Genomic DNA, 25374 nt, shown 5'->3' with positions numbered 1-25374 from the left:
TTTTGATTTGCATTACCCTGATAACTAGTGATGCTGAATATTTTTTCATATGCTTGTTGGCTGTTTGCCTTTCATCTTTGGAGAAGTGTCTCTTTAGTTCTTTTGCCCATGTTTTGACTGGGTTCTGTCCTTTGATTTTGTTGTGTTGTTTAAGTTCTTTGTAGATCTTTGATATCAGTCACTTATCTGAGAAGACAGCACATTTTTTACTCAATGTAGAATTCCTAGCTCCTGGCGAAGCACTGGCACATACGAGGCATTTACTAACTATGAGTGAACAAGTTTAGTGATGCTACTGAACCCAACACAGAACATCTCCTCTCTCACTAAGTGTTTCCTTCTTCTCTTGGCTCCGTAGTATGTCTGGGTTGTGTTTTGGTTACTAGGTTGCTTTGTTTTCAACCTTCTGATTGTTGCTGGGTGATTTTCTTGGGACTCTCTCCTGGTTGCTATGCTTCATGTATGCTGAGATTTCCATTTGTAGCTAAATGGGCATATTTTTATTAACCTCTGGAATAGAATGGGGCCTCAGAGAAGCTCAATTGCAACCACACATATTTGTGAACTATAACAGGCAGAGAAAAAGTTTGGCAGGAGTCCCCTTATCTCTACCCAGAGTCATCCCTTGTGTTTATTTCACTGCTTCTTCAAAAGGGATGCATATCTCATTATTCAACACTCACTTTTCAACAACTTGAATGTTTACGTCACCAGCAATGGATCTATAATTTTTTTAAAAAAGATTTATTTATTTATTTATTTATTTATTTATTTATTTATTTATTTATTTATACAAGCACTGGGTACAGTCAGAAGTGCTGGAGGGTAAGAGAATTCACCAGAGCCAGAGCGGAGAACAGAACAGGCAGACTGACAAAATACACTGCTGGGAGGAGCAGTGGGCGGCAGGAGAGGTCTGTGTGCCATGTGGGACCCTCGCCGGTGGCCAGGGATCTAACCTGCACTGCAGAGGCTGCGGGCAGCTTCGCAGCCCAGCGCTCAACCACTGCGCCACCAGGGGAGGCCCGGATCTATAAATTTTAAAAATGAGGTTTATTAACTTCAAAACTGAAATTGAGGACTGAAGGGATTTCTTCTAGTTTTTTTGTGGGAACAGGTCTCCTTTTGTTGTTGTTTTCTCTTTATTACTGACCTTTTTTTTTTTTTAACAGAACATGCCCATAGGCTTTTATATTGAAGATGCCCCTAAGTTTTTTATATACAAGGATTTTAGAAACTGTGTGCCAGGATCAGTGGGTAAAAGTTAAAGAGATTTTTGGTCTAGCAAAATAGTGTACAATGCCAGACTAGATCAAAGATCTAGAGGGGAGTTTCAGTTTCTAAGTCCCTTTCCTGGTACCCTTCTATGAAGCAAAGGTTATGGAAGCCTGGAGCTGGTAGAGCATGTGTCTTTCTGAAGTTGTGTGACCTGATCAGTGATAATTTCCCTAAGGGATTAGGGAATCTTATCAGGGATTCTGATAAGGGATTCTTGTACACCAAGTAAAGAAAGAGATGAGTGAGCTGAAAACTGAGCATAAAAAACTGAACAGAAAAAAAATAATCATTTTGATGTGTAATAAGATTTATTTATAACCCAATTCATCCTAAAGCTTTTAAATACTTCTTTGGAAAGTTCTTATCATTTCACAATGCTTCCCTTCAAGGCCAAATGTATAAGGAAAACATCTTAAGCTACTTCCTCCTATCTTTTAGGAAGCAGAGACTGGTGAACTTCCAGTTTGTTCCAGTTCCAAAATATAAAAAGTGGTTCTGAACCCCATCAAATTGTTTAAGTATTCCCCAATCATTAATGCAGAGGTAAGATGGTACAGGAGTTTGTTTTATTGTATCTACTATCAGGTGGTTTGACTGAGATTAAAAGCATCCTGGCATCTGGACCCCCTTATAGCAAAGGGAATATGTCTGCAGGGCAGCTGGCCATGGTGAAGGTCACTGATTGTAGCCCCTCAGTTTCCTCTAGGAAGCCTACTGTCCCGTTTTTATAAGGTACAGTTAAAGCAAAACCCCTGGAGACTTGGGGAAGCTGGAAGACATAGGCCAACACCTCTGTTTTCACTTGACCAATGAGAGCCAGTGTAGAAAATAGTGAAGTACACAAAATGCTAATAATAAAGGACTGGAAATGCACATCATATCTCTTTCCATTTTTTCTTGCTTTCACCACTGTCAGTGCTCTCCCCATTTGAATGGCAAGATCACCTCTCAGTGATCCAGTTCAGAAATGCAACATCACCACATAATGCAGCTCTACCTTAGTTCTGTTTACCGAATTCCCTGTTGAGACAGCTGATGTACACAACCCAAAGCAGAGACTGTAGTTAGCTGCCCCCTATTATTTATTTTACCCTGCTTTCCCTGTGATGGAAGTAAGCCAAACGTTAGTTGAGCATACAGACACACAAAATAAAGACAGTATTCTCCCTTGTAGCTTGGTTGTGGCTATGTCAACAATTTCTTACTAAGGGAATGGCAGATGCAACTTCTGGAAGACATCTTTTTATTATTTTTTCTGATGTAACATTAGTTTATAAGACTACATATGTTTAGAAGTAGAGGTTCACACTTCTTCACACCACACCACATCCACTCACCACCAAAGTACCAATAACCCTCCATCACAATCCATTGTACCTCCTGTCCCCTTTGCTCCCACCCCTTCTTTCCCTCAGGTAACAAGTCCAGTCAGAATCCAGAGGTTTGTTTTGGCTTTTGTCTTTCATTTATTTTGTTTCTTTATACTCCACAATGAGTGAAGCTGTTATAGGACAGGGAGAGGGGCAGCCCAAAACCCCGCAAACCTGCCTATTCTAAATGGGTTCTGCCATCCGCCGCATCAACACAAAACATAGGAGACTTTAATGGGAAGGAACTTTAATAAAACTAGGAAACAATACAGGTAAGGCCAAGAGTCTAGTTTCTAAATGAAGCACCCAAAGTTACCCATCCCCTCGTGGGTAAAAGTCCATCCATATGGGATCGGCCCAGAGCAAGGCCCCAAAGCCTGCCGCAAGTCTAAAGCATCTTCCAGTGGGGACCCACAGAAAAGGATCAGAAACTACCAGACAAGCCCGGAAGGAAAAGAGCAAAATCAACATCAAGATAAAAGCTGCCATGGTCACATCCCCATGGGTCTCACCCACATCTGTGTCACCCAGTCCACGACCACAAGACAAGCGCAGTTTCTTCACGTGTCTCTAGGCTCCATGCGCCTCCTCCAGGTCTCCTGGCTCCATCCTGCTTCCTACCTCAGTCTCTTCTGCCGCTTCTTCTCTTCCTGCTCAGCTCCACCCTCCCTTGGGTGGGGCAGGGAACCTCCCCCTTTCCTGGGGACCACCCTGTTACAAAACCATCCAGTATTTGTCTTTCTCCTTCTGATTTATTTCACTTAGCACAATCCCCTCTATTTTCATCCATGTTGTTGAAAATGGCAAGATTTTATCATTTTTATAGCTGAGTAGTTATTCTATCATGTAGATATGCATGCCACATCTTCTTTATAGATGTTTTTTAAAAGGATATAATAAGTCCTTCTACCTCTCTTTTGTTCTTCTTTCTCATACCTGTTGGCTAGAATGTGGACATGATGATAAAAGATAGAGAAAACATTATGGACATTATGGTATGCAAATAGAGCTTATATGTTGATAATGATGAAACCTGGAAATCTGATAATTGTGGAAATGCCAATCAGCCCCAGATCTGACATTTAATGAGATTAAAAAACAAACAAACAAACAAACTCAACCTGGTTTAAGGCCCTGTTTATTTTTGAGTATCTGACACTCCTAATTAGAATATCTAGAAGTCTGGTGCTGCAAGTAACAGATCCTAAATATGTGACTTACTGTTAGTGGTCAGACAGTGAAGCAGGCTAGAAAACTGGTACTCCTTACTACTCTGTGGCAAATATTTGGTTGCAAAGTGGTCACAGATATCTTGACAGGCAGGGACAATGATATGAAAACTTTAGAACCTAGTTATGTGTTGAATGTTCCTTACTGCGTCAGAAAAATCTTACAAGGAAAAGATAAATTCAGGCTAGAACTGAATGGTATGAAAAAAGAAAAGAAAGGAAGACAGTAGGCTGAAGAGGAATAGCTGCTAGCAGCTTGCAAGCCAATGTGACAAGTCTGTTCCTGTGGGTGCGGCCAGGCTAAGAAGGGTGGTATGCTCTGAATCAATAGTCAAAGCTGGAGGCAAGATGGTACCCCAAGCCTTTTCAAGCAATTTATTCTAAGAATTATCTGCCAGGCAATGGTAGACAGTCCAGCAACAAACATCACAATAAAAGTATTTTCTTCCTCTCCAACTCTGATGTTTCATATGCCCTTAAGGTAGCCATAATTTTGTTGAGGGAGGAATATGAAAAGGATAGAGGCCAATATTTAAAAAAAGAATCTTAAGGCTTAAAAGTTATCTAGATAACATCTGGCTATTGGTAATTGCAAATGGAACTGATTAAAATTAAATGAATTGGAAGCTTACCAAGTATTTTGGAGAAATGTATTGCCAAATAAATTGGAAATTAGAAAACTTCAGAACTGTTCAACCTCCAAAGCAGTCCTTGGGCACTCAAACCCATACCATGAAGAAGCAGGACAAGCGCTTAACAGCTTTTAAATATTTACCTTTGAGGATGCATCACAAAGAAGACCTTCCTGAGGACAGAATCAGAAGATATGTGGAAAATTGGACATGGGAGATCCTGCTGTAGGAGAGAACCCACCATCAAGACTGCCAGATGAGTCAATCAAGGAACTCAGTGTTAGGAAATTACTTTTTTCTACCCCATCACATTATACGAGGTGTTTGAGGAACAGATAACTTGGCTCTATCCAGACCTGATGGAGAGGGCTGGATATTTCCTGGAGGTCCTGGACTTTGAGCTAAGTACCATAATTAGAAAAGATAGACAGAATTTGAGGGGATTCTACCTTGAACAGAAGTTATGTCTATTCTATGTGTGAAGAAAAGAGTTTGCACAGGTCTTCGAATGGAGGCATTTTGGCTGAGACTGCTGCGATATTAGCTTTTTAACTCTGTCAGAACCAATTGCCATAAACATAGTGGCTTAACACAACAAAAATGTACTATCTTACAGTTGTGTAGGTTAGAAGTCCAACCTGGGTCTCACTGAGCTAAGATCAAAGTGTTGACTGGTTTGCAGTCCCTTTTATAGGTTCCAGGGGAAGATCTGTTCTCTTGCTTTTTCCGGCTTCCAAAGGTCACTTGTATTCCTTGACTCATGAAACCCTTTCTTCATCTTCAAAGCCAGGAGGGGTGGGTTGAGTCTTTTCATTCAATGCATCTTTGACCCTCTTTCTTGAGCCAAAGACACATCCCACCAACAAAACACACACTCCAGTAGTGGGACAAAGTCAGGATAACTTTAACAACACTCTCTTTTAAAATAGGAAGAATAAAAATGATAGTCACCATCAATCTATTATCATTCTGATATTAGACTAGGCGGAAGTTTTAGGCCCCCTATACTGAAGATGAGAATGCTCCCCCTTGTAGCTTTCCTGTCTGTGGATTTTCATGGTCCTTAAATTTTCCCTTTGGGAGGTTTCTCTTTTTCCATTACTCTTCATAATGGCACTGAAGAATCTGCTTTAGAGATTGAGTAGTATTCTCAGGCTTTCTGCTTATAGTTGGCATGGGAATCCAGGCTATGTTAAGACTTAAATAGTCACAATTACATTAAATCCAAGTTGGTGCCTTTTGCAGTAAAAAGGTCTTATAAGAGTTATGTTACAAATTTAAGTTTCCTACCTACTCCCATATTTCCTTTCTAGACATATTTTCTTTGCCAAATTTCTACACTCTCTTGTCCCAATGTCCCATTTCTGTCCCATTCTGCTTCCTTCCACCCTCCTCTCTTTCTCTCTCCCTTCCTCCTTCCTGGCCTTTTCTCCTTCCTTCTCTTCCCCTCCCGTCTTCCTTAATTAAAAGGAATTTCAGGGCCCCACACCCACACCCTAATCTATGTTCAGTGATCTTATCTTTGCTGTACAACTGAGTAGTAGTAGGTCTTTGTTACTCAAAGTATCGTTTTTATAATTTATTCTTAGAGTTGAGAAGCAGTTGCCTTTTCTAATCTTAAATTCCTGAATTTGTACACTCTAGTCTCTTTTATTTATCCTTATTAACTGGCCAATTCTCTGAACATATCTTTTTCTCATACTATCTTGCTAAATGCAGCTAATAGCAGTCAGTTAAATAGCAATAACTTGTCCTCAATTTCTTCCCTAAAGTTAAGTATAACTCTGCCTTCTACTTATTGCAGGTAATACTTTATCAGATGTTTTACCACTAGAAAACAAAGATTTCCATACCTCCCATTTTCAGTAATAGAATCTTTGAGTCCCTCCCACCAGTTGTTAAGCCAAGGCCACACATTTTAGGCTTTATTTTATTATTAAAGCAACACCCCACTCTTGGAATCTAAGTTCTATATTATCTCAGGATAAGATAGAAAATCCTACAGTAACAAATTTACCCAAATGTCAACGGTGTAAAGAAAGGGTTTATTTTTCCCTGGTGCCCCCTGTCTGTTGGAGGGGTCTTCAAAGGTTCTTTTCACCATGGACACTCAATATTACTTGGGGACACACACTAAGACAGTGTCCATCTCAACATCTGCTTCCATAATCATAGTTTTAGGAGAAAGACAGGATGTCCCTTATAGTTGGAAATATTTGATAAGCATACTCATAGACACTCTATGACTTAGGTTAGTTGCAGAGAACTCTTTAATTTAAAGTGAGATATATGCAAGGGTTCAATAGCTGATGGGCTAGTTAGGAGGACCAAAGAAATAGAATCAAAGTTGAATTTTCAGAGAACTCTTCCAGAGTTACACACCAGAACCAGGTCGTTTAAGGAGCGGAGTCTCTTCTGAAATTAGGAATCACTAGTGTCAGTATTCCATGAGAATGAAGATCCTTTCTCATTCAGGAAGTCACTGTTGCTGCTGGTTCCAGACCACTGCACACCTGCTTCTCAAAACCCACAAAGGTGATAGCTGGGATCTCTGTCACAGGGCAATAGAAAGCAGCAGACTGAACAGATATAAATAAGTGTGACCTTTTTCTAACCTTCACTTTCCAAATTGTATGCTAGTTAGTGCATCTGATTGGTCAAATCTAAATCATACCCAGATCCCAAGCTGCCGTGGGTTTTTAGACTATGGTACCTACAGTATAGGGAGATGCACTACAACAAAGACAGAGCTGAAGAACAAACCAACATCCATCTTTTAATGCCTGGAAATAGGCTACAGTCACTGGAAGCACATTCTACAGCAACGGTGTTTATTACAATTTTTATCCTTGCCTATTCTTATTTTAAGACATTTACTCTAAATGTTCATAATCAGGCCCTTAGGGATGGGAAAAGTTAAAATTTTCCGTGTGTTGCATTGGCAACACCACAATGACAAACAGGAGTTGTGGAGCAGGCTACACAATGCAGAATACTTTTCAATGAGCAAGATCCTGGACTTTCTATTGATAGAATAATCATACAACATCAGATACGTGGGGTAGAAGAAAAAGATGGGTGAAACTGAAAATGTGTTTATGTCATCTAGGGCTTCAGGGGGACATGAGTCTGCTGACCAGATAATTATTTTCTGCTTGATGACCAAGTGTTGTAATTGAAACCTTACGCCAGCCCCCTGGCCATGGTTCCAATCTTATCAACAAGGCATTCCACTGATCAGCTTCTAGGGTCCCTTGTCATACATGCATCCTCAGCCCCCCAAGTGTTTCCGGTCATACCTTGTGATGCATACCTTTCCCACGGTGCTCAAGCATTCTGCTTTTGATTGATTTGAAAAGAACCTTGCCGGGTTTGGCTCCTATAACTGATTGACCAGGCAGTTCTGACCTCGTATAGGAATACAAAACTACAGGTAACAAATATGATGGCCAAACAGGTCACTTAGGATTAGCAGACCCACACTGGTGTTCTCATTATAATCTGTGGAGGAATATATTTTCTTCAAAAAAAAAATCATGTTATTTGCTATGCTTCAGGCATGTGCACATGTTCACAGTTTATCATCTCCAATTTCCACACGAAATCTTTAGCTAGTCTATCAGTTAGGGGACTGCATTCAGCTGCATGTCATAGACCCCCACCTACAGTGGCTTGATCAAGCATGGTGTTTATTTTCCTTCCATGATAAAGAGTTTGCAGGGGATAATCCAGGGTCAATACAGGGCCCCAGGCAGCTGATTCTGCTCTTACAGCCTTACCTTATAGTTCTCATTCTCACAGATGTAAGATAGCTGTTCTACTTCCAGCCATTATCTGTAACATCCACATTGGAAGAAGAAGAAAAACAAAGGCAGAGGGCAGTTTTTGTTCTGGGTGTCTCCCTGTTTTAGGTGGTGTTTAGCGACTACCTCATGACTTCCGCACACATCTCATTCTCCAGAACAGTGTCACATAGCAACACTCTCTGCAGGGGAACTGGGAAACTAAAGTTTTTGTTTTGTTTTGGTCAGGCCTATTGCCAAAATCAGAATTCTGTTAGTAAGGAAAGTGGCGTCATGAATTTGGGATGGATAACTGTGACTGCAAATTCAGGGCTTTTGGATAAGGATCTATTTTAAAAATAAAACACAATAATACTTTGACATATAAAGAAGTGAGTTGGGCTACTTTTTAAATTTTTAAAAATTGGGTTATTAAGAAAATAAATAAAAAGAAAACCTCCCTGAAAGATTATGGCACATTTTCAGGCTATTTTTCCAGTGCTGGTCAAAAAATTTTACCTTATGGCTACAATTTATTCTGACCTGGTGAACCTCATTTTACTGCTTCTATTAACTCTTACCTAAAACTCATTTTACTGCTTCTATTAACTCTTACCTAGTGTTTGAGAATTATGATAGTTATTAATGTAGCTAACCTCAGAATGACTCATTGCATTCTCACATCACTAAACCTAGATTTTTGTTTTCATTTTGTTTGCTTGCTTTTTTGCTTTTATTGAAGAAAGGAAATAGTCTGATCTCTGAAAGCCAGGATCAATGTGAACATTAACAGAAATGAGGCTATTGGAGATTTCTTACAAGATCCCAAGGATTCTGAGGTTTAAAGGAAATGCCGAAGACTTCAGAAAGGAGTAACCAAACCCCCAGCTTCAATGGCAGGGAGTAGTGCTCTGGGAGTATACTAGCAATGGCATTAGACTACAAGAATGTATAATTCAGGGGCCTCACTGGTGGCCTAAGGGTTAAGTCTCAGCACTATCAACACTATGGCCTTGGGATTGATCCCCAGCCAGGGAGCTAATCCATATATGGTGCAACAGACCTCTCCTGTCTTGCCTGCTGCTGGCCTTAGCAGTGTATTTCAATAAATCTGCCTGTTTTGCTCCTCACTCTGTCTCTGGTGAATCCTCTCATCCCCTGCACCTCTGGCCTATACCCCAGCTCTTATATGCAAAAACTAAATAAATAAAATCTTTTTTAAAAATGTATAATTCAGCCCAAGAGGTTTGCAACAACCCCTAGCTGCATTTTAACACCTTGAAGCTTGTGGCTTTTCCCCTGAAAGGATGGGAACTTTCCTTACTTCATTGTGATCTCACTATAAATGTGAGTATTTGCTTTCTTAACTTGCAACTCCTTGAACCTGACTGGCTCTTAGCACAAGACACACGATAATCTGGCAGGAAGGGATGTCTGCATGAATGTAGCCCAATTCCTGGCCCTAGTCACTAAGCATGGCTAATTCATCCCCAAATAGTCATTTGGGAGCTACAAAGAACAAATTAATTACACTCCTGTGAGTTTCAGTGGTAGCAACCAGAAGAAGGAGAGGTAAATAACACAGAGGCTAAAAAGCATTGGGGATGGAGAACTATGTAAAACATACTCAGGGTAAAGAATCTGTACACAAATTTAATTTGATTTAAGACTGGAGAAAACAACATGTGAGTCCTGTTGGAAGATCACAGAATGGCCTCCTTGCAGTTAATGCAATTAACAGGGATGTTTGTACAATCATTGAAATAATAAATCCTTTAAAGGGTGTGGCTTGTGAGGATTTGTGTGTAGGTTAGGTTTCCTTTCAGGATGTAAGCCCAGGGAATTTAATCTTGTCAGGGGTTCCAGGAGCTGCCTACAGCAGTGCCTGGGCGGATGGGAGGAGGTGCTTTTCTAGGTGTTTTTAATCATCCTTCAGAATCCTTGCAACTAGAGAAAAGGAAGACGAATGTGAAGAAAGCAGGAGGGATTAGGGTCAAAATAAGGGGGAGTGGGAATTGTATGGGCAATATAACCAAGATGAAAATGCATACATTGTACAAAAATGAAAAATGATGTAAAAATATATAAAACAAAAAAAAAGCAGGTAGCGCCACACAAAACTGGAATTGAGGTGAAATGGAGTACATTGGTAATGGCAATGAAGGGGGAGTGTCACCCACAGAATTTTACTCTTCTTGGAAGTATATTACTAAGCTGACAAATTTAATAGATATACATTTATTGGAGTCTAAGTAAACAGCAGTTGAGAGTTAAGACCTAATCTAGAATTCTCAAATTCTACCATAAGAATCACATGAGAAGCTTGTTTGAAATGCAGATTCCCAGGTCTGGCCATACAATTTTCTGATTCAGTAGCTTGGGGTTGGGGATCTAGGAATCTGTGTTATTGGGCAGTCCTGTGATTTGGGATTGTGCTTGGACTATACTAGTTACTTTGTAAAAAGTAAACTGTGGTCTCTTCCAAGTTAGCATCCCAATTGTTGCTTGAGTGATAAAGACAAACCAAACAGACTACTTTCTCCACCTCTTCCTTTTAAAGTTGTTTTGTTACACTTTCGCAATTCTTTGGCCTATTTACTGAAGAAGAGTAACTTAACCTGAAATTACAGAGCTATCAAAAACAGTCATATATCAGTTCTAGATCTGACTTCCCCAGCAACTTGCCATTGCTTAAAGCAAAAGCCTGCCTGTGCCTGCCTGAAAGGGGAAAGGAGAGACAGACTAAGAAGGAGGTGACTGGCAAATGATCTTTTATTTTCAAAATTTCTTTCAAGATTTGAAGATTAAGCACCTTTCTTTCAGATGAAGAAACTGTTGGAGTCCTAAAATGCCACAGAAATCATTAGGGCTGTGCAGTAGCTTTAAAATTCTTTTTTCATTTTTTAAAGATTTATTTATTTATTTATACAAGCACCGGGTACAGTCAGAGGCGCGGGAGGGTGAGATTTTCACCAGAGCCGGAGGGGAGAGCAGAGCAGGCAGACTGACGAAGTACACTGCTGAGGGGAGCAGCGGGCAGCAGGAGAGGTCTGTGCGCCATGTGGGAACCTCGCCGGAGACCTGGGATTGAACCGGCGCAGCAGAGGCTGCGGGCAGCTTCGCAACCCAGCGCCCAACAGCTGTGTCACCAGGGAGGCCCCAGCTTTAAAATTTTTGACTTAGACCCATTCTAAAAATGCATTTCATGTCACAGTGTGAACATACATACATTGACACACTGTGTACATGTGTTTGTGTGTGGTGTGTGTTCATGCAGTAATATATAAAAAATGTAAACATTTTATAAAATATGCTTTATCTCTTACCATGTGAAATGCATTCTGATGTTTTTATCTTCTGCCCTTCTGTTCTCCTCCTTCTCTTTTCCTTAATATATTTCTGATACCATACATGGTTTTGCCCTGATGTTTGAAAAATTCTAGGATAGGTGTAGGATTCCTGCAGCTTTGAGAAGGAAAGAAGGGAAGATAAAGCTGTAAGTTTGTTCACTGATTTTTCCTTCTACCTCCCTTAATTTATCCATAGTCTACCTTGGCTAAACTACATCCATATCCTGTAGAGAAGACTTTACTGTCTTAGACATTGTTTTCTCAAAATAAAACACTTGTAAGAATATACTGATAAACAAATGAGTTTTTACTTCTACTCAGACTGAACTCCTCAATGTCAGACATGTTGTATGTTCATTTCTGTTCCCATGTTTTCAAATCTCCTATCCTGCAATTCTAGCCACCCACAAAGTCACTTTCTTTGCCTACTCTCCTTACCTCCAGGGCTGCCAGCAGAGGTCTGTGTTTATTTTCCTAGATCTAGAGGCTATTGACAGTACAGGAGAATCCTCCATTTCCTTGTACCCTGTTCAGGCAGGCGCAATCCATCTTGCAATTAAATGATAACTAATATTATTTATTTAACACCTAAAACTATTATTGTCAGCACTTGAAATTAACCAAAAGACCCAAATAACCCAAGTTCACCATAACTTTCTTTGTCCAATTAGCGAATTTCATTTTCATCGAAGCCTTTTTGTTATGTGCAGGAAAATATTCACAATTTTATTTGCTACTGTTGATTGTTCAGCCTTGAAAGATGTCAACTAAAGAAGTTAATTTTTCGAGTCATTTTTCATCACAGAGGGAAAAAATTCACCTTAATACCATTTTTGTTGTGCCACCCTTTTATTCTCATGAAGACAACAATTCCATCCAGATTTCAAGGACTACCTAGCATCCTTCCCTCAATATCTTATTTAAAATGTATTCATTTTAATCCACCAAGCACTTTGCAAGTTAACTCTAGTCCAAGATATCTTCTTTATAAACATTATGTTTAAAGGTAAAATTATTGGCCTTTCAGTTTTAATTCTGCTCTAAAGCAAAAAAAAAAAAAAAGAAACAAACAAAAAACTGGTTTTATCTGTTTTTTTTTTTTTAAATATAGAATGCCTGAAAGCAATGACTCTATTGAAAAAAAAAATAGGATCATGTCAAAGGAACACAGGCATTAATGTGAAAATGACCTCATATGTAGAGGCGATATGAACATCAATAAATAACATAATAGCAATAGATTAAAACCCATCAAATGAGTAAAATTCTGTGAGTTTCTAAAGAGGTCCTAAAAAAAGAGTCATTGGATATTGTGGTATTTGCTGGTATTTCCCTGGGATACCAACTCATCATTTTAAAAATTAATTTTTTAAATGTCAAGAATTAAAATTAATTAATGACATTACTTGATGCATATTTGCAGGCTTTGTATGACCAAAGTAGATTTGACAATACCTACACTATAAAAATGCATTTTCTTATCCTGTGAATTTTTGTCTTCTAGTATTTTCATGAAACTAACCTTGACTAATTTTGCTTTTTTAACTATTTCATATGAACGAAATTAATCAGTATGTTCTTTTGTTTTGGCTTCTTTCATGTAGCAATTTGGTACTGATTTTCATTCATATTGGAATATTTTGTTCCCATTTACAGCTGGGTAGTATTCCTTTGTACTTGTTTATTACAATTTGCTTACTCATTCACTAGAACTTTTCCTGGACCTGTTGCAATGATCATATTGGTTTTTCCCTTTATACTATTAATATGGTCAATTACATTGATTGTCAGATGTTAAACTTTGCAAACCTCAATATTCCAAATGTTTTATCCTTTTAAATGTTGTTTGGTTTGATTACTAACATTTTCTTGAAGATATCTGGGTAATGTTTATGTAGGATATTGGTCTTTGTAGCTATCTTTTCTTTTGAGGTCTTTCAGTGACTTTGGCATCCTGGACATTTGAAAGTGTTTTTTGCAATACTTGCTTAATGCCTTGCAGAATTTTAAGAAACATTAAATTATGCATGGCAGGTGTCATTTAAATATATTGTCAAATATAAAATAATTCGCACTGACCTTGCTCGTTCTTTTTCTAATTCCCATGATATACACATCTTATTCATCATCAAGCCTATTCATCATCCAGTTGCTGAATCGGTGAGTGACTTGTAATCACAGATTTTAGGAAATCATAGCTAAGCAATTTTAGTGATTATTGTCACCAGACATCTAGAGGGGAAACCAAGAACCTTAGAGATTGCCAAAACGTTCCAGAACAGAACCCCTTCCCACTCTTACAGGTCTCCATGTTACAACAGTCATTATAAACCTTTATGGCTAAGAAACACATTAACTGCCTACTGTGCACAGCTTTACATCATAAAGTTAACTTGTACATCCTTACTCCTTTTCCTCTCTTCGCAAGGCCCACATCCCTCCTACTGATAAAATTCAAAGAGAGACCAGGCAAACAATGAAACTAGGATCCCGTGGTTTGGCGATTAGTAGTTGAACTGGGCATGCTCAGTCGCCAGGCAGATTTTTCTGTGAAGTGGAAACCACAACAGCGCGTACCCTGCGCGCGGAGGTAGGCGTGTCCTCGTGGAATTTAGAACGGTGCCCAAGCCAATGGGGCCTCGCAGCCTGCTGCCGGGGATCCTCATTGGAGGGGCGGGGAGGCGAGCGAGTAGAGGGCCCCTGGAGGGAGCCGAGGTGCAGGTCGGAGAGGCCAGGCTACGCTGTGCCTGCCCGTGAGCAGCTGCGCGCCGGCGGCGGCAACATCCAGCGGTGGTGCCAGCAGTTCCTGCCTATTGCTTTACTTTTTCTTGCTGCAAGAACATAGTCATTATGCCGAAAAGAAAGGTAAGTCTTATCAAAAAAAAAAAAAAAAGATTCAAGGGCTTTCAAATTGTGCTTACAGCAAATCTGGCCATTGAAATGGATTGCGCGGAATGGAATGTACTCGGTAGCAACTCTATGATTGCCAGTCTCTGCTCTCGACGCTTGTTGTCAGATGCCTGTTGCAGACATTCCTTCCTTCTAGATCTCAAAATGTTACTTTCTTTGCAGTGACGCCGCTTCCCTTCTTTTTGAACTCATTCTAGCAGAAATGGATTCCACCCCCAACAAGAAGCCAAAGCGTTTTTCCATTACCCTTTCCAGGAGGGAGTTTCCTCTGCAAACTGCCAGGTTGTGATTAGTGTAAAGGGGAAGCAGCGAGAAGGGGGAAACAAGTACTTGCTTAGGGAGATCGAAAAAATATATAAGTCGGACAGATGCTGGGGTTATTCCCATGTGGGCTGTGCCCACAACTGGGTGCGCCGCAATGGCTCTGAGGCTAAGAGGGAGGGAAAGCCATATTTAAAATTGCGCTCACCTCCTGCTCGCCTCCGCGGCAGACCCGTATGTACCAACTCCAGTGTCAATCACGGCTGGGGACAACACGGGCGGGGCCTTGGGTGACCGGGACCTGCCTACAGTTCCCGCGGAAGCCAGGGAGTTGGCAGCGATCAAGACGCAAGACGGGACGCCCTCTACGCCCCCACTGTTAACTGCCAAGGGCTGAGACCCCCGTTAGGTCCACTCCCACGACTCAAACCCACAGTCGGCCCTGGAAGGCAGGGTGCGCGCGCTCCCGAGCTCCTCGGTGCTGGAGCAAAGTGGGGTCATCTTAGTCTCCTCTTGCTCTCTTTGCGGACTATTATGGCCTCTCCCGCGGGGTCCTGGCCACCGAGTATCTCGCTCCGGGACGCACGCTTCCCTCGGAGTGAGCCTGCGACTTGTCATTGTCCCAAGGAAGGAATGAAAGGCTTCTGAGAAAAGCAGTGTGTGGTGGTTGCTCTTACAAAAATGCTGCGCACCCTCCCACCGCCTGCCCCGGTGTTTGCAACAATGTCACCCCGTTGGCTGTTAAACTTGAAGCAAAATTACAAGTAATACCCTTCTTTATCAGTTTCAGACTGAACTGATTAGTGCGTAAGTGAATGCATTGTTTAAAAATACCGAAGTTTTAAAAATGCAGGTTTTTCCCTTCTACCCTGTCACTACTAAGAATTTGGTGGAAACTTGTCTCCTGCTGCTCTATTTTAAAACAATAAAAGTTGTTTAGTTTTAATTTTAGAATTTACTGTGCGCATACTGTGTACTTTATGTTGTGGGAGGAATTTGACTTGCATTAGGCCTTTAATCCTCAGAACACCTTGCGGGTTGAACTGGGGCTTAGAGACATGAATAAGCCAGCATCTCACCAACCAGCTAACAGCTAGTACCAAGGTTTTAATTTGATAAGATAGGTCCAGAAGCTTTAGTTTCAAACATTTATTCATTCTCTTTATTTAGTGGTAGGTGAATCAAGAGGAATTTAGGAAATACGAGACTCCCAGCCTAAGAAAATGGATGTCATATATTAAGAATATATTTGAGATCCATTATTTAAACTTCATTTTTGTGAAAGTATTGTTTTTCCAGCCCTGTTGTACTAGAATGAGGATATCAGAATGATGCCACCATTTTGAACATTTTATCTGACATTTAATGACAATATTGGGAATTCCAGCTGAGTCAAAGGAACTAATCAATAAAAAGTGGGTTACAGAGTAATTTGGTGCCCTTCTTCTTTACTGAGAATTAGTAACAAGTTAAATGAACAGGAGGGTAGATGTCCATGAACTCTTGATGTATAATAGACTCTGATGTTGTGGAATCCTCTTTGTTCATTAAGTTGGTGAAACCATTACTCTTACTTTCCCTCACTCCATCTCTCTTAAGGAAATAGAGAAGAAAAGAACAGTAAACAGTAGAGAAACTGGCTTTTGATTATTGTTTTTATTTCCCTGGGAAGCAGGGACCCTACATGAATAAGCTAGCCAGGCATCAAGGGACTGGAGTCAGAACTGTGTACAGGTACCTGTGTATCATCCCTTAGGACAGTGGTGTGTGCTTCAGAGATGGAAAACCTCTCCTTGATAAATAGGAAAATTTTTCATTTATGCCTGGGACCCAGAAACCTGAGTTGGTGCCTGGACAAGAGACAAATTAAACATTTCTACCATCACCATCCTATATCTCATTCAAACCATAGAGCTGTCTCATGGAATCCTGGAGTTCACTAGAAATTACACTAGAAACCATTGTCATGAGCTTTTTAAAAAAGAAAGAAAGAAAGAAAAGAAAAGAACTGAGGACAATCTGTGCATAGTTCTTTGATATCTGTAACTACAAAAGCATGTGCTACCACTCCACAATATTTTTCTTGATTAAAAGACTGCCTGAGCTATGTAATAATACATTTTAAACATGTCCCACAAGATTTTCTGACATGTTGACTCCTTTTTTCAACTTGTCCTAGAAATCAAGAATTGTTTCTGATTAAATACCTAGGTTGTTCTCAGAACTAAAAGTGGCACTTAAAAAGTCAGTGAAGACATCTGGAATCCTAGTGCTGTCTTAATGCCATAGGGATACACAGTCTCCCCTCATGGAGCTTATATTTAATTCAATGAGATAAGACTAGCAGGCACAAAGCATGAGTGACATAGAATTTGTTACATGTGTTCTATGAATGACGTAGAACCTGTTCATATGTTCCAGAAGGTAATATATAGGTTCTAAAAGCTATAGGATAGATAAGGTAAAGAAAGTTGAATTTGAGTTGACCTTAAGTGTGGGTAGCAATCAAATTATTATATAACAAGAAAAACAGAGTGATAGTCTGTTATCAGACATTTGAATGTCTCCTCTGTTTGTACCTTAACAAGACCAGGTCTCAGATATACAGTAAGAGCTATAATATCCATGTTATTTATAAAACATGATTATGACATTTTTAGTCATATCTGAGTTTTATTGTGTGAGAGACAGTCATACCTACTTTAAACCAAATTATTTTTTTTTGTAACAGTTGTAGTAATTTTTTTTAAAGCAGTCCAGCACTCAATAGTGAGAACTTCTTCAATCAGCATTAAATCTCTGAATTTGTGGGACTTAAATAAAGTTGAATTCCTATATTTCTTATATAATGCATGGGTAATTGATCACTACCCTTAAACTGTGAGTAGAATAGCAGCAAAAATGGTAATATTCCTGGACGCACGTGGTGGTGGGTCGATGAGTGACAGTTCTAGACTGCTGTGGCCACACCCAGGGATGCCTGTACTGGTCACGTTGCTCCGTGGTGACCTGATCTACGAAAAGGCATCAGCCTGTGAGGCCTGAAGTCATAGTCTTGGCATGATTAGCAATAGCAAACACATTTTCACATCCTTTAAAAAAAATTTTCCAGTTCCTCTTTACTAGAACTATTGAAAATGTCTAGCCTATCACATCAGAAATTCTTTGAAGAGGTAGTTTTCCATAGATTGGGATTATAAACAGTGTCTCATCCCACTTAAAGGTTTAAAGAGGAAAAGTTGTCTGCTTCTAGCTTTGAAATCTTAGACCAGATTTTGTGTTTCCTTAAAATAGAAAGGCCTATTAGATCCTGGTGTGGTACAGGGGATCTTAACTAACAATACTCAGTTTTTCTGATTAATCTTTCAAAAGACTATCACTTGTTATAGCACCAAAGATAGACATTACAAAGAAAATACAGATAAATTGATGACATGAAAATGAATACTTCAGTTATATTTTTTAAAAACACTACTGGTCATAAAATTTAAAAGCATGTAAAAACTAGGGGAAATATTGTACTATATAACACTAAAAAAGTGCTGTTGTTTTAAAAAGATAATGAATCTTACGTTTTTATGGAAAAGATGTGTATTGTAAGATATGTAATCTTATAAGAAAATTTCAAGTAGATGAAAGTATTTAGTTTTACCAGAAATAAGAAAAGTTTATATTATTAAGAATAATGAGCTATGATATTTTTAAACCAATCTGGTTAAAAAAAGATTGATATCACTGCCCAGTCTGAAACTGCAGCATTCTCAAACAGTGTGGATAAGAACATAGTTTCCTTAAAAAATACCTTTATTGAGGTCTGATCTACTTAACCATAAATTCTATCAATCTAGTCAAAGTATATACATTGGTGATTTTAAATAAATTTATAGAGTCATGTAACATTACCTTACCCCAGTTTCAAACCATTTCCATTACTCCTAAAAGGTCCCTCATGTTGTTTACAGCCAATCCCTACTCCCACCTCAGTCTTAGGAAACCTCTGATCTGCTTTCTGCCTCTATAGATTTGGAACTTTTATAGAAATTTTCTGGAAATTTTATAGATAAGGAATGAAACCAAGTACATACAGTCTTTTGTGTCTGGTGTCTTTTCACTCAGCATAATGTTTCTGAGGCCCATGTATGTGGTAGTAGCTATCAGTACTTCATTCTTTTCTTTTCATCCAGTAATTGTGTTTCATGTCACACCACTTTTTATATCCCTTCACAAGATGATGAATATTTGAATCCTTTCACTTTGGAGATATTATAAGTAATGCCATAATATGTAAATGAATATTTACATATATCTTTTCGTGGATTTATTTTCCATTCTCTTGGGAAAATCCTTAAGGCTAGAACTAAATATAGAATGGAAATCTATATTTAACAATTTAAGAAACTTCCAAACTTTTCTGAAGTGATAGAACCCTCGGTGCATAAGAGTTCCAGTTTTTCCACATCCTTGCTCATACCTGCTATTTTCAGTTTTTTATTTTTCTTACAGACTTTTTAGCTAATTATAACTTACATTTCCATAGTAACTAATAATGATGACCTTTAATTTTTTAAAATTCTTTATTGAAGTAACATTCATTATAGCATTATATAAATTTCAGGTGTGTATCATTATAAATCAATTCCTGTATATACAACGTTACATTCCCCACTATGCTTACTAGCATAATGTACATCTTAGGTGCAATGTCTATTCATTTTTTTGCCATTTTTCAATTGGACCATTATAACACTTCTTTATATATTTAGGAGACAAGTCCTTTATGAAATAGTTGATTTGCAGATATTTTCTTCCAGTCGTGACTTAAAAAAAAAGTCCTGATAATTTCTTTTAAAGAACAGAAGTTTTTAATTTTGATGAAATCTATATCTAGTAAATCTTTTTCTAACCTAGTCACAAATATTTTCTGCTAGAAGTTTTATAGTTTTGGCTCTTTTATATAGGTATATGATCCATTTTGAGTTATTTTTTAATACAGTGTGGGATAGGGTTTAAATTCTTCTTCTTTTTTTTTTTTTTGGTTGTGGACATCCAGTTGTCCAGGCACCACTTGTTGAAAGGACTATCTTTTCTTCATTGAATTATCTAGTCACCTTTGTCAAAAATCAGTTTACCATAAATATAAAGCTTTATATCTGGGTTCTGTGTTATGGTTCCTCATCTATATCCCTATCTTTACACCTGTCACACTGATTTGATTACTATGGTTCTATGGGAAGACCTGGAATCTGGTAGTATTAATTAATCTTCCACTTTGTTCTTTTTCAAAATTGTTTTGGCTATTACAGTCTTTACATTTACCTAAAATTTTAGAAAGAGCTTGTAAATTTCTACAAAAATGCCTACCATGATTTTGGTAGAGATTGAATTGAATCTATAAATCAATTTGGGGATAATCGCCTTCTTAGCCATAGTGAGTTTTCCAGTCTGAATATGTAGTATGTCATCCATAAGTACTTGCTGAGTTTAATTGAGTTGATATTGACATGGAATCTATATTTGAGTAAGGCTACAAAATGACAGAGTCATACATTATATTTATTCATCCACTTCAGATTAAACATATATTGATCATCACTTTTATGTAAGGTACCATCATGTCGGGAAACTAAGTGAAGAATTACTGTTTTTTTCCAAAACTTTTTGAGGCAAATGACTAAATAACCTTATTTTTAAGGATCGTTCAGTTTGATGGGGTAGGTAGTATACTTATACAACTATTTATAATACATGGAAATTAATATTGAACTGCAAGAAAAGGTACAAGTTATGAACATCCAAAGATTTGGCCAGACTGCATATCCAAAGATAAAACACGAGACAAAAGTTTGGTTAAAAGGTTGAAGAGAATATCTTGGCTAGTTTGTTACTAAAGGTGATCTGTCATTGGTCTGTCTGTGAAGTGTTGCTTTCTTTGAAGAATAAGGAAGTTAAATACAAGGCCTGTTACAACAGTTGAGATTAGATTGTGTGCAGTAGCTCCCTCCTCCAGCAGTAGAGACAGTGACTGCTGGCTCTCTGTCTCTTCTAACCACCCTCTTGTGTTTTAAAGGTGCTCGTCTCACACCATGCTTTGAAATAGGCACAAGTTATTTGATTGCTTACCTAATTTTGTACTAACTTTGTAATCCTCCTCATTTGACTTGACCATGAAGTCTTTGGTGCCTCTGACCTTTCCCCCATAGCACCTATCACAGATCGTGTAACTACTTATTAAACTTGAATAAATGATTTTCAAGGAAAAGCATAGTAAATTTAACTTTTGTGTATACTTATTGGTGAGATACTCCAGTGCGGTTCTAACTTATGTTTATTGGCTATATGATATAGGCTATATGATTTAGATACTAAAGTTCCAAGACTGAGTTTCATCATCTGTAAAACTGGTGTAAAATTGTATTTTATCTCATTGGGTTGTGGGGGAATTAAATGAGATGGGAAATGCAAAGTACTTAGCACAGTGCCTGGTATGTGTAAAACAGTCAATGAATGTCCATTGTTGTTCTGATGATATTTTTAACTCTTAAGAGAACTGCAGTAAAATAATAGACTGATAATAAGCACCAAGTTTCCATTTTGTAGGAGGAGAAACAGCACATGCAGTGGATAGGGGGCAAGCAGATCTCACCCTGCATGTCTGGTTAACTGCAATTATGGGAGTAGGTTTTCAACAACTAAATAACAATTGTGTTTCGAAAGAAGTAAGCTTGAAACTGGTGAATTTTACATGGTTGAACTTTCTTACTTAAAAAAAAATGTTTAAAAATATCTCCATATAACATTAAAATTCCCTTGGCAAATCAGTTATCAAGTGAGCCTTTTTTCTCATATTTTACCCCTAAAACACTTCTTTTGTTTACACCAAAGTTAAATATATTCCACTTTCCTGCAGGGTACAATTTGATTTGATAACAAATAAACACCATTTAATCTGTCTGCCTTCACAGTACCTAGTATCTTGAAATATGATGTTAGTCTCCTGAGGAATTTAAAAATCATATTAAAGATAGCAAACCAAATAAAAATGGTGAATTCCTTTTTCATAGGCTGCTTATTTATTGCATATTTCACTGTTTTCTTAGAGTTCCATCGAATCACACTAGTTTCTGGCTTAGGTGTTTATTAGTCTGGTATCTTGTAGATATGTCCAGGACCAGGGCCATTTACATTGCCCAAGGCAAAATGCATATTCAGTTACAAATAAAATAAATATTATGCCTTTTTGAAAGTAGAGAAATAAAGCTCCTTTAATTTTCAAAATTGCTTCCAAAATTTATTATTTTAAGAGAAACTTACATCAGTAAGTTAACATATAAATGTGTTTATTATCAAATTTTAAAATTGCTACTATTTATTGAATGCCTGGATGTACCAGGTATATGTGCTTTATATTCATTGGGCATTTTAGTTTAAATAAAAATATGTAGTTATTAGAAATAAACCTGGGAAGTATTAAGGTGTAGTTTCATACTATTTCATTTATCTTCACAACAGTCACATCATACTATCCTCATCTCACAGATAATGATATTAACAGCCACAGTAAATAACACTTAGGTGACTTCCTATGACTCAAACACTGTTATAAACACTTGAGATTAATAAACTAAAATCCTTACTACCTCACTGTAAGCTACTATTTTCTAGGAAGTCCCCATGATAGGGAATGGCCGAGCTGGGATTTTAGTTTTGGCAGCTGACTCCAACATCTGTGCTCTTAACCACTGAACCCTGTGGCTTTCTCTTGCACAGTGAGAATATTGGCACTTAATGATAGTAAGGAATTTTTCCAGGGTCACACAGCTAGAAAGTAGTAGAATCAGGATTCTAATCAGTCCTCCTACTCAGAATCTTAACCATTGCACAATAATACTTCCCATATGTTTATTTCTAAGACCCTTATATAGTGTCATTTAAACTTAGATGCTCAAGACCTCTCCTGTTTTGCCCACTGCTCCCCTCAGCAGTGTATTTCGTCAGTCTGCCTGTTCTGTTCCCTATTCTGTCTCTGGTGAATCCTCTCACCCTCCCTCACATCTAGCCTGTACCCTGGCTCTTGTATAAATAAAATAAATCTTAAAAAAATAAAATAAAATAAACTTAGATGCTCAGTGATGAAACAACAAAGAATCAAGAGTTATAAAAATATGTGACTCTTCATTTGTTTAAAATGTTATATTTATTAAGATACAGATCGATATTCTTGCTTCTAGGTACGGTCATAGTGAGTTACCCAAGGAGTTGTTATTATCTATGACAGTGCCCTAAGGCAGGCCTCAGGCCCCAGGCCTTTGCCTCCTGAAGAGGCACATTATCATGAAGTCTTCTGGGTACTTCATGTAATGAGTAGACTGCAGAGTCACATACAAGGCATGGGTGTGTGTGTTCACATGCACATGCATACAAAATTTCCTCACACAAGTATTATTGATATCTTTAAATATTGACAGGTTAAGACTTCTTGTTTTTTTCATATTCTACCTTTAAATGTTGGATTCACTATTTCTAAGATATAGTATCTGTTTTCACTTGTTGAATATAGATTAATACACATACTCTCCTACAGTACATATAATGTATGTATAAGATGCACTTGCATCTTATACAAATATTTAGAGATTTTAATGTAATTATTGAGCCACTATTTACTTAGACACTGGATTTTAAAAATGAGCAGGTGCTTTTGTCTGGGGAACTCATTAAATAAAAATAAAAGCCTCATAGGTTGGGAAATCTAGTTCACCTAGAATTGGATGGATTTTTATTTCAGTGTTCTGGCTTATCAGTTGACTGATTAATTACAAAAATTGGGTGCTTTGGTAGTTGGCGTGATACGGTAACATCATCAGTTGAGGTATGAACCTATACCTCTGAATCATATACAATATTCCAAGCCAATGTTATCTCAATAAAAAATAATGCAAAAAATTACAAAAATTATTTTAAAGGTACAAAGTGATATTATTTTAAAATTCTAACTTGATTATCTTAACCCCATACAAAGATAAATACAAAATTTACCCTGAGAGGTGTTGGTTTTCTTATTTTTCTCTTTCTTTTTAAGTAAAAGTTGTGGTTTTGTACAATGCTAGATAGAATTATTTAAGTTCTACTTTGTGGGAAGTCATGAAGAGTAACTATAGGGTATGTGAGAAACATACCAAAGACTTGAGGTGGTGATGAAACTGTGAAGATACCCTCTCAAGTTCCATTACCATTCTACCTAATACATGCTTTTAAAACTGTAGTCTTTCCATCTATATCTCATTATTTTTCTATGCATTTTTCTTAATTACAATGTTTAACTTCAGCGGTCACATACAAATCACACTCAAGTCCACTACTTATAAAGCCTTCAAGTTATGTATGTAAATGTAAAAGATACACTAGTTTTACAAAAATTCAAGGAATTTTATAACTGTTTTCTGGAATTAAATGTCTGGTCAAATATGAAAATAAAGTAACCACCCTGCAACATCTCTTTAGACCTGGTTATAGAAGTTTGAAGTCGTGAGTCTAGTGTGGACTCTGCTGCTCATTACCAGGGGATAGTCGCTAGACCTCTCTGAACTTCTATTCTTTATCTGTAAAATGGAACTACTAAGACTTCCCCAGGATATTTCTGTGCTATGGAGAGGGTCAAATATAATAACAATATGAAAGTATATTTTTAAAAAAATGTAAAATGCTATTAAAAAAGATAGAAGTGAGTTGGTATCTTATCTTTAGTTTTAGTAGTGAGATAAAAAGACCTATCTGTGTATGTGTAACTCAGCATACAGTATTTTAATGGGAAATGTTTATTGTTATATCAAGAAGCTCACGAATGAGGGGAAATAGGAAACATCCCATACATGATTTGCCTCTTGTCTTGGACTGCAAATTGAAATATCTCCCAAACTAGACAGCAAATACTTAGCTGTTCAGCATTACAGATCTGCAATGAGTTTTGAAGTTAGGAAAGCTAACTCAAATCCCTTAGAGTGGTGTCATCGTTAAGCAATGTGAATTCTGATAATCAGAATTCTACCAGCTACATAATCGTGGGCGAGTTACTTATCTCTCTGGTCTCAATTCCTCATTTGTAGATGGAAATGATGCTATTTTACTGACTTCACAGGATTGTGGTGAGGATTAAATCATTTAGAGCATCATCATCATTAATATTATTTCTCCTCTGAGTCCCTTCTCTTGTCCTTTTCCAAGATCCAGTACCCGGCATCCCTATAATATACACATGACACTTCTATTATGTAATTAATAAGTATACAAGCAGCTATGTAAGTCAGATCAGTGAGATCTTCAGGGCCATCCTTTAGTTTTATGCTGAAGAAACTCAGACTCAGGGACACGAGGTATGAGTCACACTGGAATTCATGTTTTTGACCTCAGCCAGGTACTTCATAATCCCATCCAAGTAAAAAAAACTACTAGACAAGGAAAAAGTTACAACTCAGACCAAATAAATGTGTAAAATATTTTAATTATTTCATATTAAAGATATGCACCACTTAATTATGTATATTTATGCTAATACAATTTCACTC

General features: G+C 37.8%; 1 protein-coding gene and 1 long non-coding RNA gene across 8 annotated transcripts in view; one reads left to right on the top strand and one right to left on the bottom strand.

Moving 5' to 3' along the window:
• Positions 1-3401: 3401 nt before the first annotated feature.
• Positions 3402-14263, bottom strand: LOC129146482 (uncharacterized). Of its 3 annotated transcripts, none has more exons than XR_008553265.1 (5): positions 14049-14263; positions 13721-13873; positions 12080-12190; positions 11618-11756; positions 3402-3591 (listed from the first exon to the last, which is right to left on the bottom strand). It is a non-coding gene; the product is annotated as an uncharacterized LOC129146482 (long non-coding RNA). The 3 variants fall into 3 exon arrangements; XR_008553264.1 differs by lacking the exon at positions 3402-3591 and adding an exon at positions 6771-7060; XR_008553266.1 differs by lacking the exon at positions 3402-3591 and adding an exon at positions 7940-8010.
• A 22-nt stretch (positions 14264-14285) lies between these two features.
• HMGN3 (high mobility group nucleosomal binding domain 3) overlaps positions 14286-25374 on the top strand; it is a 30377-nt gene continuing 19288 nt past the window's right edge. The window contains exon 1 of one of the 5 annotated variants that reach the window (XM_037519992.2): positions 14286-14506. In XM_037519992.2, the coding sequence (XP_037375889.1) occupies positions 14492-14506 (15 nt within the window). In that variant the 5' untranslated portion in view covers positions 14286-14491. The remainder of the gene's footprint in view (positions 14507-25374) is intronic. The other 4 variants (XM_054698974.1, XM_037519993.2, XM_037519994.2 and 1 more) reach the window with 4 other exon arrangements.

Source organism: Talpa occidentalis, unplaced genomic scaffold, assembly GCF_014898055.3.
Source record: "Talpa occidentalis isolate TD23 unplaced genomic scaffold, MPIMG_talOcc4v2.1 talOcc4.2, whole genome shotgun sequence".
Lineage (NCBI taxonomy): Eukaryota > Metazoa > Chordata > Mammalia > Eulipotyphla > Talpidae > Talpa > Talpa occidentalis.
Note: the sequence above shows the minus strand (reverse complement) of the source record. Positions and strands in the feature narration are given on the sequence as shown.